The sequence below is a fragment of the Solanum tuberosum genome, unplaced genomic scaffold (genome assembly GCF_000226075.1).
Source record: "Solanum tuberosum cultivar DM 1-3 516 R44 unplaced genomic scaffold, SolTub_3.0 scf00299, whole genome shotgun sequence".
Taxonomy (NCBI): domain Eukaryota; kingdom Viridiplantae; phylum Streptophyta; class Magnoliopsida; order Solanales; family Solanaceae; genus Solanum; species Solanum tuberosum.
Genome location: NW_006239224.1, coordinates 234,612 through 252,475, shown reverse-complemented (window position 1 = coordinate 252,475; position 17,864 = coordinate 234,612). Strand labels below are relative to the sequence as shown.

The 17,864-nt window shown below is 34.8% G+C and overlaps 1 protein-coding gene across 1 annotated transcript in view; it reads left to right on the top strand.

Annotated features, from left to right (window-relative positions):
• LOC102585532 (phospholipid-transporting ATPase 3-like) overlaps positions 1–17,864 on the top strand; it is a 34,673-nt gene that overhangs the window by 15,845 nt on the left and 964 nt on the right. Inside the window, exons 6-26 of the mRNA XM_006359516.2 lie at positions 2,970–3,047; positions 3,209–3,305; positions 7,201–7,307; positions 7,611–7,676; positions 8,006–8,127; positions 8,222–8,312; positions 8,404–8,481; positions 8,584–8,700; positions 8,893–9,039; positions 9,112–9,216; positions 10,093–10,235; positions 11,012–11,113; positions 11,202–11,265; positions 11,344–11,556; positions 12,287–12,452; positions 12,551–12,630; positions 12,712–12,951; positions 14,035–14,256; positions 14,336–14,503; positions 14,625–14,984; positions 15,062–15,168. Of these exons, the coding sequence (XP_006359578.1) occupies positions 2,970–3,047; positions 3,209–3,305; positions 7,201–7,307; positions 7,611–7,676; positions 8,006–8,127; positions 8,222–8,312; positions 8,404–8,481; positions 8,584–8,700; positions 8,893–9,039; positions 9,112–9,216; positions 10,093–10,235; positions 11,012–11,113; positions 11,202–11,265; positions 11,344–11,556; positions 12,287–12,452; positions 12,551–12,630; positions 12,712–12,951; positions 14,035–14,256; positions 14,336–14,503; positions 14,625–14,984; positions 15,062–15,168 (2,873 nt within the window). The remainder of the gene's footprint in view (positions 1–2,969; positions 3,048–3,208; positions 3,306–7,200; positions 7,308–7,610; positions 7,677–8,005; positions 8,128–8,221; positions 8,313–8,403; positions 8,482–8,583; positions 8,701–8,892; positions 9,040–9,111; positions 9,217–10,092; positions 10,236–11,011; positions 11,114–11,201; positions 11,266–11,343; positions 11,557–12,286; positions 12,453–12,550; positions 12,631–12,711; positions 12,952–14,034; positions 14,257–14,335; positions 14,504–14,624; positions 14,985–15,061; positions 15,169–17,864) is intronic.

The following is a 17,864-nucleotide window of genomic DNA, read 5'->3' as shown; positions in this document are numbered from 1 at the left end:
ATCAATTACTCAAAATCAATAGACCCACTTTAGACCAAATTTAGAGAATTCGAGAAGACACTTTCTTAAAACCATAAATAATCATTAATAACAACATGAAACATCATTTAAAATTATTTAATGCAAGTACCCATGCTTAGAATTCGAAATAGGGTTTTGTGTATTTGAAAAACCTTGAAAATCTTTTGATTGGGCTCCTTGAAAGAAAGAATAACCAAGGATAAAGGATCCCCATACCTTAATCATCAAGAACCAAACGAAATTGAAGAAGAAAATCAGTAGCCACCATCAACCCTAGCTCCATCTTTCACCTTGAGCTTCCATGGGGTTTTTGAGAGAGTTTGAGAGAGGGAGGGTTTTGAATTTAGGAGAATGACTTTAAAAATAGACTTTAAATGTTTAAATATACTTAAAACACTTAAAACAATAACCCAAGGTACCCAAACTACCCTTCACTTAGTTGGACCCCTTAATGAAGTAAAACTAGATTTCTGAATTTCTGCATTTTCATCGCGGAACAAGTCCGCGACGCGGAGTTGTTCCCTGAAGATATTTGGAATTAAATTTCGAGACAGCAGAGTCCGCGACACGACCGTGTCGCGAACTGACTTTTTGCTCCCCCAGGCAGCAAGTGCGCGACGTGCCTCTATTCCCTCCAAGTGCAATTTGCAAGCTGCCTTGGCAGCTTGCTTGGCTAAGGTTGGGTTCCTCCTCGGGGCCCCTTAGGGTGGCCCCGGGGAGTCGTATTCGAAACGTTTTGACCCTAGGAACATATATTTACCTATTTTAAACCTTTTCACCAGATTATACCATCATACGACACTCCCAAACCTGCCCAAAACCTAAGGACACACTAGAACACATTCTTCTCTAGTTTCCGAACGTCTTGGTCGTCCCTTGACGTTTGACTTCCAAACTCTTTAAACTGACTAAAAAGGCTATTCTTCATTATTTTAACAAGTTATTAATGCATAAACCCATGTGAGGCTCTACTTTATCCTACTTCATTTTGAGGGGTGTTACAGAAACTTACTACTCCCTTTGTTTCATTTGTTCGTCTTACTCTTCTTTTAAGTCCATTTCAAAAAGAATGTCTCTTTCCCTTTTTGACGACCTTTTAATTCCAACTTTTTATATGATATGTTTAAGACCACAACATTAAAGACATATCGGTACACTCTGCATATCTTTAATTTAAGTCAAAGATTTCTTCTTTACTTCTTTAACTCCATGTGAATGTGAAATCAAAATCAGACAAACAAATTGAAATGAAGGAAATGACAAATAAAAGAAACAAAAGTCATTTAACCTTACATTTCTCACCTTGGTGGAACTAAAGTGCATTTGTAGAAAACACGATACAATTAATGTTCACTTTCAATTATGCAAAAGTGCTAGACTGTATTTTCAAAGGTGTTTTTGGGGAGAGTCTCGGGGTGGGATGTACTAAAAACGTTTCGGGGCATAAATGGAAGACGTTGATCCATAGGGCGTACGCCTTAGAATTTGAGGCGTAAGCTCCGGAAGCAAAAGCGTACACCTTGAGCGTTAAATTTGATGTTTGTTATTTTAAAAATATATTTGCTATGTTTCTTTTTTAATTTTGGTGTAATGATATTTATACTCTATGCTATCATGTTTTTACGTTGTAGTGATTTTTTCTCAAGTATATAAATAGGGAAAACAACTCTCATATAAAATGACACTGCTATAAATAGTTTTCTTAGATGATTATGCCCGAAATTGATACGATAGGAATTCGATAACACTATATTCGTGAGTCAACTTTATCCAGTTTTTGTCATTGCTCTTACACATTTTATTCTTCTCCTTTTTAATACATTAATAAAAATCAATTCAAATATTAGTTGAGGATGGGGAAAGACTAGTAGATGTGGAGATCGATGATGGAGTGGATGATAATTTCATTTTAATGATTATCTCAACTATTATCATTTTTAGTGTTGTTGCCTATCTCAAATAATAATTATAATATTTTTTTCTATATTATTGGTTATGTATTTGAATTTATTTGCAAAATTATTGAGAAACTTACTTTTTAAAAAAAAAAACTGGTAACTTAAATTTACTTTTGGTTATTTACTTAGTAATAAAATTGTAAAATTAAAGATATATGAGACACGCCCTGAAGATCCATAAGACTTACGCCTCGTGTTGTGGTTTAGCCCCGTGTTGCGTAAAACATCTCACCTCACGCCCCTGCCTTTTAAAACACTAGTGCTAGATTATTGATTATACTATTCATTCACTGCACATCACTATCAGTAGTATCCGGTGTAGTTTTTTGTCCTTCATTATATGTTACTACATGTTATTTCTTGTGCTTTAGTTGTCGCACTATTTTGCTATTGCTAGTGTTCCTTTGCTCTGAACGCTATGTAATACTTTCTCTTTTATTTTCCATGTCTTCTTTACTCTTGTCTTTTCTTTTTCTTACTGCTCTGATATGCAATACTTGAGCCGAGGGTCTCCCGAAACAACCTTTCTACCTCCACGAGGTAGAGGTAAGGTACACTCTGTCCTCCCCAGACTCCAGTTTGGGATTTCACTGGGTTTGTTGTTGTTATTGGACCTAATGATTAAAAAAGAAGAAGAGAGGAGCGTGGACCTCCAGTTATTTATAATGTTACAGCTTTTCAATATGGTTGAATCTGAAGTGTTCTATGAAAAATACAGTCTGCTTGTTCAGTTTAGTCATTGTCCTTTCAGCATGGGAATAGGCCATTACAGATATGTGATTGACATTCGGGATGCGCACCTCACAAATGGAAAATGCTCTTTACTAACTCCTCCCTAAATATTTGATTTGGGAAGGAATTCAATCCTGTTCCTCAAATGTAGTTTTAGCACTTTGGTTTTTTTATACAAGTTATGAAGACCAATGAGAGGCAGTTCTTTTCATTATTCGAAAAAATGTAAGTTTGTACAAGCTCTCCTTTTTCTTGCAGGTTAAGCAGGATGAGTTCTTTCCGGCAGATCTTATTTTTCTTGCCAGCACAAACCCAGATGGGGTCTGCTACATTGAGGTTGTACTTGATCCACATCTAGTTTCTTATTTACTTGTCCGAAAAGATAGGTTGATCTAAATTATTTGGAGAAGAGGTGTTTGGATAATATCATAAATAAATGTATTGGTTCTCATCTTTTTCATCCTGTTCTTTCCTAACTGGCACATGGATTTACTCAGACGGCAAATTTGGATGGTGAAACTAATTTAAAGATCAGAAAAGCACTGGAGAAGACCTGGGATTATGTGTCTCCTGAGAAAATATCTACATTCAGAGGTTTGGTTTCTCTGCTGCTGTTGACCAATCAAATGTTTTTGCATGATAATGCCTGTAACTTTGACATTTTGTCGTACTAGCGCAATGAAATTACTTCTAGTCTAGTGGAAGATCCACATGTAGCATATAGCCTTCGAAATAGACATGCTGCATTCCTTCTTTCCAAATTTTCCAATGCAGGCTGCTTGATATCCTTCGACGTGCTAGATTTGTTTTTAGGCCATGAAAAGTTAAGCGAGGCTATTGTATAGCTGGTTTCTTTCTTAAAATGTACTTTGTAACACGGATAGTCGCTGTTTAGTTAAAACTACTTCACCTCTAAGTTCATATCTGGTTAATATATCTTCAGATCTCAGCATGAAATGCACAAGTCAAGCCATTGTGCACGGACCATCCATGAGATGAACATGTAAATTCAAATATCTATCTGCTATATATATCTCTCTTATCTCTCTTTCTATATACTTTTATAAAAGTGGGAAGCCCTAAACTAAAAGTTGAAAGACCAAAATACCCTTTTAATAATATATATTTAAGAATAATAATTAAATAAAAAATCTCTATATATCTTCTTTTTTTTTTTTCAGGAAAAGAATAGATCCGATTATAGAATTGGGGAGTGGAAAACATGAACTAAAAAGCTATATATCTATACTATTATAAAAGTGGAGTGGAAAACATGAACTAAAAAGCTGAAAGACCACTATACCTTTTTAATAATGTACAACTACATTTAATAATAATAATAATTCAATAAAAACTACAAAGTATTGATTTATCTTTTGTCTTGTCTATATAGTTTTGTTCTTTCATGAAGTAACTAATTTTCTAAGAGACTACTTGGTCGTTAGGAAAGAACTTTTCAAATGTTTAGTCATTTTATTGAAATGACCTAACTCATTGTGAGAAGAAAGACGCAACTCTTTGTTTATTTTATAATATAATTATACTTAGTTATTCAATGTGGCTTTTATGGTTGGTGTTCTGAACTAATTAATTAATATTGATATAGGAAGGATTAATTTGTTTCTTTTTTCCTCTAATTGTACTGAATTCTAATAAAATAAACATGAAGGAAGAATGAAACTAAAAACGTCTATATTTTCATGTCAAATAATGTAAAACAGGTGAATGATAAGAAATGAATGAAAAAATAGTCAATAAGCACTTTTGAGCTATGTTTACTTCCAAAATATGTAAATATTCATACTCAATTTGCATAAGATACATGATCAAATTCCTGAAAATTGTCTTTTAGAAATGGTAGTTTTTGTGAGGATAGAGTGTACGTAGACCTTACCCCTACCTTGTGAGGGTAGGTAAGGTTATTTTTGATAAACCCTCGGCTCAAGGAGATTTGAACAAAGCAGTAATAACAACCTGTAACAACAACAAAATAGTATAATAAAGAAAGTGAAAGAAACAGTCAGGTAATAGTAGAGATCAAAGAATAAGCAAACATATAAATAATATTAATACTCCTAATACAGTAAAGATATACGCTCCACGACGTGCTAACCCTTTATTTTGATACTCTAACTCCACATCCTCCTATCAAGGGTCATGCCGTCGGTAAGCTGAAGTTATACATATCCTACCTAATCACCTGTCCCGAGACTTCTTAGGCCTACCTCTCCTTATCCTTAGGTCCACCATGACCAGCCCTTCACACCTCCTCACTGAGGCATTTACGCATCTCCTCTGCACATGTATGAACCATGTCAACCTCCCTTCCCGCATCTTCTCCACCACGGAGGCCACTCTTATTCCGAATCTCTTCATTCCTAATCTTATCTCATCCATCTCAACATCCTCATTTCTGCTACTTTCATCTTTTGGACATGAGTGTTCGTGGCTGGCCAACACTCTGCCCCATGCAACATAGTTGCTCTAACCATTGTCACTCCGTAGAACTTACCTTTTAGTTTTGATGGCACGTTCTTAACACAAAAAACTCTGGATGTGACCCCTAGTGATTTATTAAGAAAATATCAAATGGGATTTGATCGTTCTTTAATCAGTATTCTAGCTTACTGCATCTTAAGTTGAAATAAACCAAATTTGTGAGCACATGAAGAATATTATGTTGAATTAACATCAACTGAAAAGAGCCAATGTAGGTCTATATAAATTAATATTAAAAGGAAAAGGAGAGAAAATTGATGCACCGGACGCTCCAGTCACCGCTTTTAGTATATGCTTGTGTATATTCTTTCATCGTTCTTTCTATATGTTTATTCAACTATTCATATGGTTTTCTTTTTGTGTGTGTGTGTGTGTGCAGTGTAAGCATCAATTAGGTAGAAGACTTTCTGAGATATATAAAGTTGTCTAACAATGAGCTCTTTCTCATCTTTTATTTGGATTTGATATTTCTGGTTCAGCAAATGTGCAGTATCTCCTGTCATTATTAAAACAATATTGTATCGCAAAATGATGAATTTTAACTATATATATTTTATAAAAATATGCTAGTTATAAAAATAGGAATAAAACTGTTCATTTATAGCACTGCGACAAGGAAGATTAAACTGCTAATTCATCTCTACTTTACATTCATGACAACCGTGTTGAAACTCATATTTAACTATTAAATGTTTAATCATCTTAAAGATTAATATTCTTTTTTCCATTTACAAAAGTTAAATTTTCTATTGTTCATATATATGTCATTCGTGTTTAGTATCAAATTTTAGAAAATTTATGTTACTTTCAAATATCTTAATATTGAAATATCAAGTTAATTATAGTTAAATAAAATTAAAATATTAAGCATATTAACTTCCAATCCGGGAAACAATCTTCAATTTGAGATGCACAGAGTATTTTCTTGCCCTTCAATTTAATTATAGTTCTAATGACTGCCTACTTTTGTTGTGTTGTTAGTTATCTTTAAGTATCTTTGTGGAGTCAAAAGATGTTTAATTGATTTTTTAATTAGAGTCTCTCCCAAAACGGTTTATCGGGTTGAAATGAAAAAAGGAAAAGAAAACAGACATCTACGAAATACATTAGAAATCTGTTGTTTTTGAAATTGGTAAAAAATAATTTATTTTAGCTCAAATAGAATCATATCAACATATATTATGCAACAAAAATTATCATCATCATCATCATTTGGCAAACAATTCCAATATTTTCCGGACAAATTTGTGGACGTTCATAATAATGTAAATTACTCAGAAGTAGGATGCTATAGTTAGTTAATTTCAAGGTCCTAAATACTGGAAAAAATAACAGGGAAGGTATTAAACTTGTGTTATGTAGTATTTGTTCAATATTGATGTAAAAACACATTTTAATTGTGTGGTTTGATGGTATCCGATATATATCAGATCCTTGGAAAAATATTTTGCATGCAAATTTAATACTCCCTCCGTTTCAATTTAAGTGTCTTAGTTAGTTTGGGCATGGAATTTATGAAATAAAGGGAGACTTTTGAATCTTGTGGTCTTAAATTAAAGATGTGTGTAGTCCTTTAAAACTTGTGATCTTAAACTTGCCATGTAGGATCTTAGAATCGGAAAACTTGCTAAATATAGACTCTTTTTGGGACAAACTAAAAAGGAAAGTAAGACACTAAAATTGGGATGGAGGGAGTAATAACTAACACAGGATACAACATGCAATGCATTTTTCAAGAACTAGTCTATATACGTCAAAGAAAGATGTTTTTTAAAAACCTTTAAGATGTGTAACCATGTGTATCATGATCTCCTGCAGATGCTTCCCAGCAGAAATGTTATTGCTTATGGTATATCAGAATTATGATGACGAATATCAATTTTGTCTGTTCTATAGTGAAAGCCTGATCGATTTGTTTCCAACTTTAAGAATACTTTACCCTTATACAACGACGTGTTTGATGTGATCTCCTGCATTTTTCTTTTACCAGGTGAGTTACAATGTGAGCAACCTAATAACTCATTGTACACATTCACTGGCAATCTGATAATTCAAAAGCAAACCTTACCACTTAGTCCAAACCAACTTCTTTTACGGGTATGAACTCTTTTTGTTATGTTGTTTCCCAATTTGTTTTATTTTATGGCTCTGATTTAAGTATTGTATGTTATACACTTATAAGAAAAAAGTACTGCATAAGTTGTGTCTTCGTTATAGTTCAAGGTAAATGCATCTTCAAGCAAATATCCACGATGACCATGATCTAGTTGTGTCAATTCCTTTTTATGACTTATCTTTGACCTTTTGTCTGCTAATTGTGATATTTCTTCTCTAACTCATAGTACATTTGGTGAATTTTAATTTCATGTTTTCTTCTTGATATCGGTGTATTTCTTCCAGGGTTGCAGTCTGAGAAACACTCAGTACATTGTTGGGGCTGTCATTTTCACTGGGCATGAAACAAAGGTATTACATCTTAATTGAAGTTATAATTTAGCCTTTTCTCTACCCTTTTCTTTGTTCTGTTCTCTCTTTGAGGGTGCATCATCATACCTTTATATAGCATTCTTGTCAAGAAGTTTCAAAGAAGTAGGTTAATGTCATCATCTATTCAGTAATGATGTTCTCTCGAACTATTTTGCTGCATTTGTGGTATAAAGTTACAGTAGCAACCTTTTTTTAAATGATATTTTATGTTGTGGTTTCTGCATCTTTTTGCTTTGTGGCCTTTGTTGCTTGGCTGTTCACTTTGGTTCTTATTCTCAGTTGCTTCTGCCAAATGAGTTTAACTACAGGTTATGATGAATTCTATGAAAATTCCTTCCAAGAGAAGCACTTTGGAGAAGAAACTTGACAAACTTATTATCGCTCTTTTTAGCACTCTCTTGTGCATGTGTCTCTTGGGAGCCATAGGCAGGTTTGATCAATTGCTATACCCATTCTGCCATGTTGGAACTTCTGTTATATTCTCCTCCATTCTGAAAATTTTGGATTTGCTTGAAATTTTGCAGCGGTATCTTTATAGATAAGAAGTATTACTATTTGCGCTTTGAAACTGGCAAAAATGCAGATCCACAGTCCGACCCGGACAATAGATTTGTGGTAATCATATATTTTCTGACTTGATTATCTTTCATTTGGCTGTGCAGTAGTTATATTTCTGTCTCTAATTTCTCTTTTGCTGTCTGCTCAGGTTGCAGTTTTGACCATGTTCACCTTAATCACTTTGTATTCACCGATTATTCCAATCTCTCTCTATGTATCCGTTGAGGTAGATTATGTCAGTTTTCATTGTATTTTATTTTGTTGCTTTGCTGAATTTTTATCTAATAGTCCATCCGCTTTGGTTCTCTTTTCTGTTCTTCACTTTCAGATGATTAAATTTGTACAATCCAATAAATTCATCAATAACGACTTGCACATGTACCATGCTGAGAGTAATACCGCTGCTCAGGCTAGAACATCTAATTTGAATGAGGAGCTTGGGCAGGTAAATGTTTAATGCTGTTATGAAGTGGTTGTTGAAATTAATTTGTTTAGACAACCTCTATGTGCACTAACATTAACAGTAGTTTTGCACAAGAAGTAAACAACAGTATTTTCTTCAGTTTTTCCCCTCAGCAAATGCAGTGTGTTCTTAACAAATGAGTTTTTGAGCCATTGACAACTACTTTATGGACAGGTGGAATACATATTCTCTGACAAAACTGGAACTCTTACGAGGAACTTGATGGAGTTTTTCAAGTGTTCAATCGGTGGAGAGATATATGGTACAGGTGTTAGTGAAATTGAGATGGGAACTGCTCAGCGAAATGGGCTGAAAGTTGAGGTAAATATATTCTTGGGCAAGATATGGCAGATTCATGGCTCTGTCTTGTATTGATCTAGAGAATTGTTACAGGTTAAGAAATCATCAACAGAAGCACGAGAGAAAGGTTTCAATTTTAATGACGCTAGGCTGATGCGAGGTGCCTGGAGGAATGAACCTAATCCTGATTCATGCAGGGTAAATATTTGATTATCATGTGGAAGAAAAGGGGAACATGAGTTCCTTTTATAGTAATAATTGTTACATTTGAACAATCAAATATCATGGATTAGCTTTTTAAAAGATAAACAAATAAAATAAAATTCTGTCTTTATAATATTTTGTTTTCTTAATTGAATCTTAAGTTTTTCCGCTTCTTACTTATGAAGTTTGTGGTATCAAATTCACCCAAATCTTTAAGCAACACTAGATCAGTAGTGAAAATTCGTATTTCTTTATCGTCTTGCTTTCTTCTCTGCCATTTTTTTTATGTTAATTATCTCTGTGTAGACTTAGACAAACAATAAAGTATCCTTCAATAACATAAACCTTTTTGGAGAGGCAGATCATGCAATTAAAAGTTCCTCTTTGCTACTTTTAGATGAAGTGGTTCCACAATTGTAATCTAAGGCTTCAATTAATAGTATAGCACTTTGTGGTTTGTACTTCCATTTCTTTCCAAATTCAATGTCCATGTTTGACTTGATATATGTGATCTGGTTTTGTTTGGGGAAAATATGGGCTTCTAGTTGTGTTTTTGATTGTATAGTATCAAAATAGATAACATTACATTACGAGGGTTGAAGTGAGTCGGATGTAACTTCTTCTATCATATAATATATCATAGAACTTTCTTTCTTAGGAAAGCAAAATTATTTTAAGATGATGGATAAAGGAAAGGTAAGATTTTATGAAGGGACTTGGGAGTTTAAACTTGCAGGGTATCTTCTTGTGTGTAAATTTTCAGCTTCATATTTAGTTGTCCTTGTGCAGAAAGCTTTCACATGGGTACACTAAACTTATTTATCTAGCAACTACATTGCTAGTTTAATGAGGCCAAGGTTGTTTATTCAGGAATTTTTCAAATGCCTTGCTATATGCCATACTGTTCTTCCTGAAGGTGAAGAGACCCCAGAAAAAATACGATATCAAGCAGCATCCCCAGATGAGTCTGCTTTGGTTGTAGCAGCAAAGAACTTTGGCTTCTTCTTTTACAAGTGCGTGTCTTTAGAATTTCTGTTATATTTGTGTTGTCTGCCTTAAGGCTCTCTTTTGTTGAAACTTCGTCTATGAAATAAATGTAGAAGGTTACTAACATACTCCATTAGGTTGGAAGATTCAGTAATGCAGTTTTTTTACATATCAAAGTAGTGAAAATAGTCCTTATCTGATGAGAGCACACTCGTCGTAAGGATGCTGTTGCAGTAATCTGGTTCCTCTTGTTATTTTATTCCGGCATGTGTGAAGAGATTAGAGCTGATATATGTAAGTCATTATCTGATTGGAGAGTACTTGTCATCAGAAAGCCACTGTAGTATCCGGTTCCTGCTGTTATCTACTTATTTAATTCAAGCATGTTATGAGAGAATCATCACGCCTGGTGCCAGCTTCAGAGGTGAGTTCTCGGGGAAGGGGCGGAGAGAGTTCCAATTGATGGATAGGCTAATAAAATAGATAGTTTTTGTTTCTTTATGGTGGGCTACTTCTGAGTCACATGCATTATTTTTCTCAGCTATTGATGAACTTAGATTGTTTTTTTTTTGGTGAGTAATAGACCAACTTTAAGAAACAAAAGAAAAGTTAGCTGTGTGATGGTTAGTGGAAGATATCTATCCAAAGGACATTGTGTTAGGACTAGAGTTCTTCTACTAAACATCTTCGAGGTGTCAGATTCTGCAAAGAGTTTTGTCATACTGCTTTGTGGAACTGTTACTGCTATCTTTTCTATTTTTAGCTGGGTCACTTTTAACCATGACTATAAAATTTTCTGCAGACGTACACCAACTATGATTTATGTGCGTGAGTCACATGTTGAAAAGATGGGGAAGATTCAAGATGTTCCTTATGAGATTCTAAATGTTCTTGAATTCAACAGGTGTCAGTACATCCTAGCTTGTATATCAATTTTGATTACCTGCATGATGGTAACGAGGTTGACCATTATCTATTTGTTTCGTGTTTAGTACGAGAAAGCGCCAGTCTGTTGTATGTCGCTATCCTGAAGGCAGATTGGTTCTCTACTGTAAGGTAGGAACTTTATATGTAAAGATACATTCTAGGAGATTAGTCTAGTAAGAAAATTATCATAGAGTCTACTTTTCTCAGGGTGCAGATAATGTAATTTATGAGAGGTTGCGTGATGGAGACAATGATTTGAGGAAAAGAACTAGGGAACACTTGGAGCAATTTGGGGCTGCTGGACTTCGGACACTTTGCTTGGCTTATAGAGATGTAACCCCTGATGAGTATGAAAAATGGAATGAGAAATTCATTCAAGCAAAATCTTCTCTCCGGGACCGTGAGAAGAAATTGGATGAGGTTAGCATAGTGTGATATATTTCCCTTTAAGTTTGTATCTTCTTTCCAGATTTGCACCTTTTTAATTGTTCTGATTCTGCTTTCTTTTTGGGATTGACTTTTGTCTTGATTGTTTATCCATCTGTTTTGTAGTGATGTCATTTTAGTTTGAGTGGCGAAGTGCAATTATGTTCTTATGCATTTAAGTCCTAATTTCCATCAGATTTGCTTGTTCTAGCCATAATATGCTCATCATCTAACAATTTTTTTAATTAAAGAGAGCTGGTTTTCTTTTGTCAGTTTGTGATGCCAAATACACTGCTCATGTATTGCACTGTGTAGTCCTGATTATTAAAAGCTTCTTGTTATTCTTTTTCTCGACCCTGGTTCCTGACTTGAGAAACACACCTGAAGTTGTTTTGCCAACTGTAATCTTTCTAGACTCTTTATCCAAACAAAGAAGAAGAAAAAAATGTGATCATCCTAGAGACTGGGATAATGTATCTATCACCTGCATAAAATATGACTACTAAATGGTTTATTTTAAATTTTAAGCTCCTATTCATATTGTCTCCATTCTTAAATCACAAAATATAAATGGATGGAAGTAATTTATTGGGTGATAATTATATAACCATAGTTGTGGTTACCCTCACAATTATGTGCTTAACTTGGAAGTCTAACTCCTGTTATTGTTGATGTCAATGTTTTGTTGGTGGTCAAAAGAGTCTAAGCATTTAGCATTTTACAGGTGGCAGAACTGATAGAAAAGGAACTTGTCTTGATTGGATCCACTGCCATAGAAGATAAGCTTCAAGAAGGTGTACCTGAGTGCATAGAAACTCTTTCAAGGGCTGGAATTAAGATTTGGGTGCTTACTGGTGACAAATTGGAAACAGCGATAAATATAGCTTATGGTTGGCAATTTCGCATTGATGATAGACAGATTTATCATTTTTTAAATCTTGATTCTACTGGCACCATCTTATCCTAGTTTCATTTGTATCTATTGCAGCATGCAAGTTAATCAATAACAGCATGAAACAATTTATCATTAGTTCTGAAACTGATGCAATCAGAGAAGTGGAAGATAGAGTGAGCACTACTTTTCAATGTTCATGTTTGTCAGTTTCAAAATATACACTGTTTAACAATTTGTTTTGTGTTCATCCGCAGGGTGATCTAGTGGAGCTTGCTCGTTTTATGAAAGAAACAGTGCAGAACGAGCTTAAAAGATATTATGAGGAAGCGCAAGAGCATCTTCATTCTGTTTCTGGACCAAAATTAGCACTAGTAATTGATGGGAAGTGTTTGATGTATGCACTAGACCCGAGTCTTCGTGTAATGCTGTTGAATTTAAGCTTGAATTGCAGTGCAGTGGTTTGCTGTCGTGTTTCTCCTTTGCAGAAAGCACAGGTGAGGTCATGTTGGTGGTCTTTCTTTGAATGGTTACAACAGTAGTAACTTGCCTTTGGTCATTCTATGACTGTATTTCTGTCTGTTAAATAGACAACAACAACAACATCGCCTCAGTCCCAAGAGAGTTGGGTTCTGTTGAATATGTCACTTTATTTATTCCTATTGCAGCATTATCGGCCTTGGAATTGTCAAACTGACCTGTAGTATCGTCAAATTGAGCTGTTCATGCTTGGTTTATGAACATATGGGGGTAGAGTCATCCATCTTTATCTCTGTTATTCCGTCATGCAACTCTAGATAGAGAACCAAAGTTTTTTTGAGTCTATGTACTTATTTTAGGCATCATCTTAGTTCCATTTCAATACGTCGATCTAGATGATATTAAGGCCTTTCTTCCTCATGAAGGAGTAGAGACCTAGCTTTCATTTGTCTGTTAAAATGTAATGTTATACCTTTTGTCCTCGAGAATCGGCTGGGTATAGCGGGAAAGAATTTGACTATCTAGTTACATATCACATAAGATGGGTACTCCTGATATTGTCTTGGGAATTATCAGTATATAAAGTAGTGTACTGGACTCCATCTACATAAGTAGAAGCATTCAAGAATCACTTGGCAGTTCTTATTTCAATTTTCCGACTCTCATCTTGTAAACTGACTTAACCGTAATACTTATCCAAAGATGCAAAAGTTGAAAGAGTTTCGGTAGTTACACTTTCTGTCTCGTGTAAGAAAGAGAGTTGCTATATCACTTCTTAGTAAAGCTCATTATTCTCGGGATAGCATATTAAAAAAAAAGAAGAGAAGAGTTCATCATCTTAGATATCTTATGTTCTGGAAAAAACATACCAAACCTCATTATCCTCAGATATTTAATGTTCTGAAATTTCTCTTTGGGTTCCCATCTCATTATATAAAGTTAGGGTTTTTCAGGTATCACTTTGGTATTTTCTAGTTTCAACAGTGTATTTCTTCAAGTTACTGATAAAACATTGTAATTTCTTTTGAAGTTAGGATGAGTTTCTTGATTGCAAATCCTTTGGTGATCAGGTGTTAGCGACTTCTTCCACTTCTTTTCAGGTGACAAGCTTGGTTAAGAAGGGGGCAAACAGAATAACTCTCAGCATTGGTGATGGAGCTAATGATGTAAGTATGATTCAAGCTGCTCATGTTGGTGTTGGAATAAGTGGACAGGAGGGAATGCAAGCAGTGATGGCTAGTGATTTCGCAATAGCTCAGTTCCGATTTCTCGCTGATTTACTGCTTGTCCATGGACGCTGGTCATATCTGAGAATATGCAAGGTTTGCCTTTACTCTTTGTGCACAAAAAATGTATGATATCTTTTGGGGTAAATACTGATCTAGATGTTTTTTCATGCAGGTTGTCACATATTTTTATTACAAGAATCTTACATTTACCCTGACTCAATTTTGGTTTACCTTCCGGACTGGATTCTCCGGTCAAAGGTTCTATGATGATTGGTTCCAGTCTCTCTATAATGTGATGTTCACAGCTCTTCCTGTTATTGTTCTTGGGCTTTTTGAGAAGGTATGTAATAGTTATATTTTGTTGCTGCTAAACAATGAATGATGGCAATTAAGTCAGCTTATTCTCTAATTGTTATGTTATTCTTTTTTTGTCTGTTGCTACATCTCTATTGTGTATTTAGGATGTCAGTGCTTCCCTCTCCAAGAAATATCCTGAGCTATACAAGGAAGGAATAAGAAATACTTTCTTCAGATGGAGAGTTGTGGTCATCTGGGCTTTCTTTGCAGTATATCAATCATTGGTCTTGTATTATTTTGTAATTGATTCGAGTACAAAGGGCATGAATTCATCAGGCAAGATATTTGGCCTGTGGGATGTCAGTACAATGGCTTTCACTTGTGTTGTTGTAACTGTCAATTTGCGTCTGCTTATGATGTGCGACACAATTACAAGATGGCATCACATCACTGTTGGAGGGAGCATATTATTGTGGTTCATTTTTGTCTTTATTTATTCGGGTATTTCCTTGCCAAAAGAACAGGTGAGTTTAGTCACTTATGTAATGTATTTTTGTGAGTGTTCATATGCTAATATTTCTGATATTTCTCCCCACTGCAGAAGAATATCTATTTGGTCATCTATGCCTTGATGAGCACATTTTATTTCTATCTCTCTCTGCTCCTTGTACCTGTTGCTGCTCTTTTTGGTGACTTCATTTATCAGGGGTAAGTTTTTTTTTTAAAGTTAATTTTTAAGTCCTCTTAACTAATATTATGATAGGTATTTTATGTGTCGAAACAAAGTTATTTTTGGTATTTCAGTATTGTGGATTTAGCTGGACTGTGTTACTATATTGTCAAATCAATCTGAATTTCGTTTGAAGAAAATATTAGTCTACTGATAATAAAATTTGTTTGTGCACGAGAACACCCAACCCCATTTGTGTAACCATCCTGCCAGTTTAATTAAGCATGAACCAACATGCAGTTGAACCATTTGCAACTGGCTCAGGCCATGCTCTGCCTTTCATTGATTACCACAAATTTTGTTTTTCGGTTGGATTCATGCTGCTGGATTAACTTTTTATTGCTAGCTCCTTGGATTCAGTGTTTCCAAAGTTGAAAAGTTAAAACAAAGGTGCTGAGGTCTATTGAGGTTTTGAGCACCAACTGCAAATAAAGCATGAGCTTGATGAGAAAAAGGCACAAATAAAAGAGAAAAAAGATATGATACTAAAGATACTAGCAATGCATGAAAAAATAAAATTGAAAAAAGTTATAGTTAAGTGCAATAGTTATTATCTTGTGCAGCCCTCTTCAACACAAAGCCATGGTGGATGAGACCCCCACACTAGCATCTTAATGCTTGTACTGAAGCACTCCCTAAGCGAGAACCAGTGCAGATGCTAGGTACCTTGAGCAGTTGATTAAGTAATATAATGTGAATAAGATATCACTCCCTCAAAGACTTGCCAATTAACTACTAGAGTAATGCTCTTTATTTTATTTTTTTTGAGAAAGGTAACAATCTTATAGTAAGTGAGAGCACAAAGGGTGTGCTGTTAGCCATGTTTATATTTCAAAAAGCAAAAAATGTCCTTGTTCGTCTTAGACCTCTATGGTGTCTTAACAGTGAAACCACATCATCTAATAATTGTTTACATCAAAAATGAAACAAAAGTAGACAATTTCAACTTAATTTTCTGGATGAGATTTGCTAGATCCTTCAAAACAACCTTGTGTTTAGGGGCAGATCCACCGTTGTGGTACCAGGTTCATCTGAACTCGGTAATTTGAAGCAAAGCATAAATTTATGAGTAAAAATTCAATAAATTTATAAACAAATTGTAGATACGAACCCATAACTTTAAAATCATAACGGGTAAATGTGAAGAACCTTAAAGGCTGAACCCTATGGGTTCAAATCCTGGATCCACCTCTGCTTATGTTCCTCTCCTTCCATATATTCCTCCAGATGCAAGCTGAAACCATCTTCCATCACTTTTTCTGCACAATCGAACTTCCAGAATAGATCCAGCATGTTAGTAGGTCTGCAGGTTTGTGGGATTTGTCTATGTTATACCTTTCATACTAGGGCAGAGCTGCCAAACAATATCAGTAACCTCACTAACAATAGGATGCATATCATTCGTGACAAGTTCACCATAACTCTATAATTAAGAGTTCACCAAGCATGACCACAACAAAATCACAAGATTATCTGAAGAAAACATCACAATTAAAAAAGAAGGAAAAGAAAAAAATCTTTGTAATTCTGTTGATCTTCTCCTATATGTTATAGAATCCTTAGAACCTCCAAAAAGTCTGATAGAAACTTCCATTATTGGTGTAAAGAAGGAAATATAGATGATGTAATTCAATTGGTAGATTTCCTAGGATCCTTGTAATTAGTTTGAGACTTTGAGTTTCCTAGGCTCAGTCTTGATTTTCTATTTGGAGGTGGCCAGCATAGCCCTTCATGCTGAGGAATACGAATTACCAATTTTTTTTTAAAAATAAAAAATAATCTATGCCTAAGTATGAGAAAATATGGAAGGACTGTGTCAAAGTGCCAAGCCCAGTGTATTGCACTAACTTGATGATTCCAGGCTACTCTGGAGTTCATGCTTCAGTTCCCTGGTTGTATTCCGTGCAGTGCAACTTTGATAGAATGACCATAGATTTTGCATAGGCAAGGCCGAATTACTAATCGATCAGACCACTGGAACTAGATTTCAAGAATTAAAGTATTGGTCCATAAAGCATGTCCAAAGTTCATATAGATCATGAACAACTCTGCGAAGTAAGGCTATGCGTTACTTTGTACAAATTGTTTCTCCCAACTCTAACTTCTAACATCTCTTGCCTTAATTCGCATTATCTATTGCATCTAGTTCTTGTAATTTCAATTCCACTCAATTGTTTCTTGCTCCATGTCTTAGCCCTAAATAGCTCCTTTAGCTCCATTTGACCCTTGAAATGTACCTATATCACAATAATCTATTACTTCAGCTACTTCCACAAACAGATCATCGAACTACCCATTCAAACATAGGAAATATACATAAAACATACAATATAAAATTCAAGTCATCACTAGTAAGCAGACCTAGTGTTTCATCCTATGAAATGAACCAAACAGAAATTCTTAAGATGTAGCATACTTCTAGAATACCTTGCTATGCCCCAAGAATTAGTCTGTCAATCTATCCTGCTAAGCGTGGTGGTTTAATCCTATGAAGGGGGCATGAATTACATTGTTCGCATGGATGCAATTTTGGTATGTCATCTCATTCACAGTCATTATAATTCCAATCAGTAGGATCTGCTTTATTCTTTGAATTAGGAATTGGCACAGAAAATGTTGATTCCACTGGAAGCTTGGTACGACCAAAAATGACTGTCATATTTACATTCCCCTC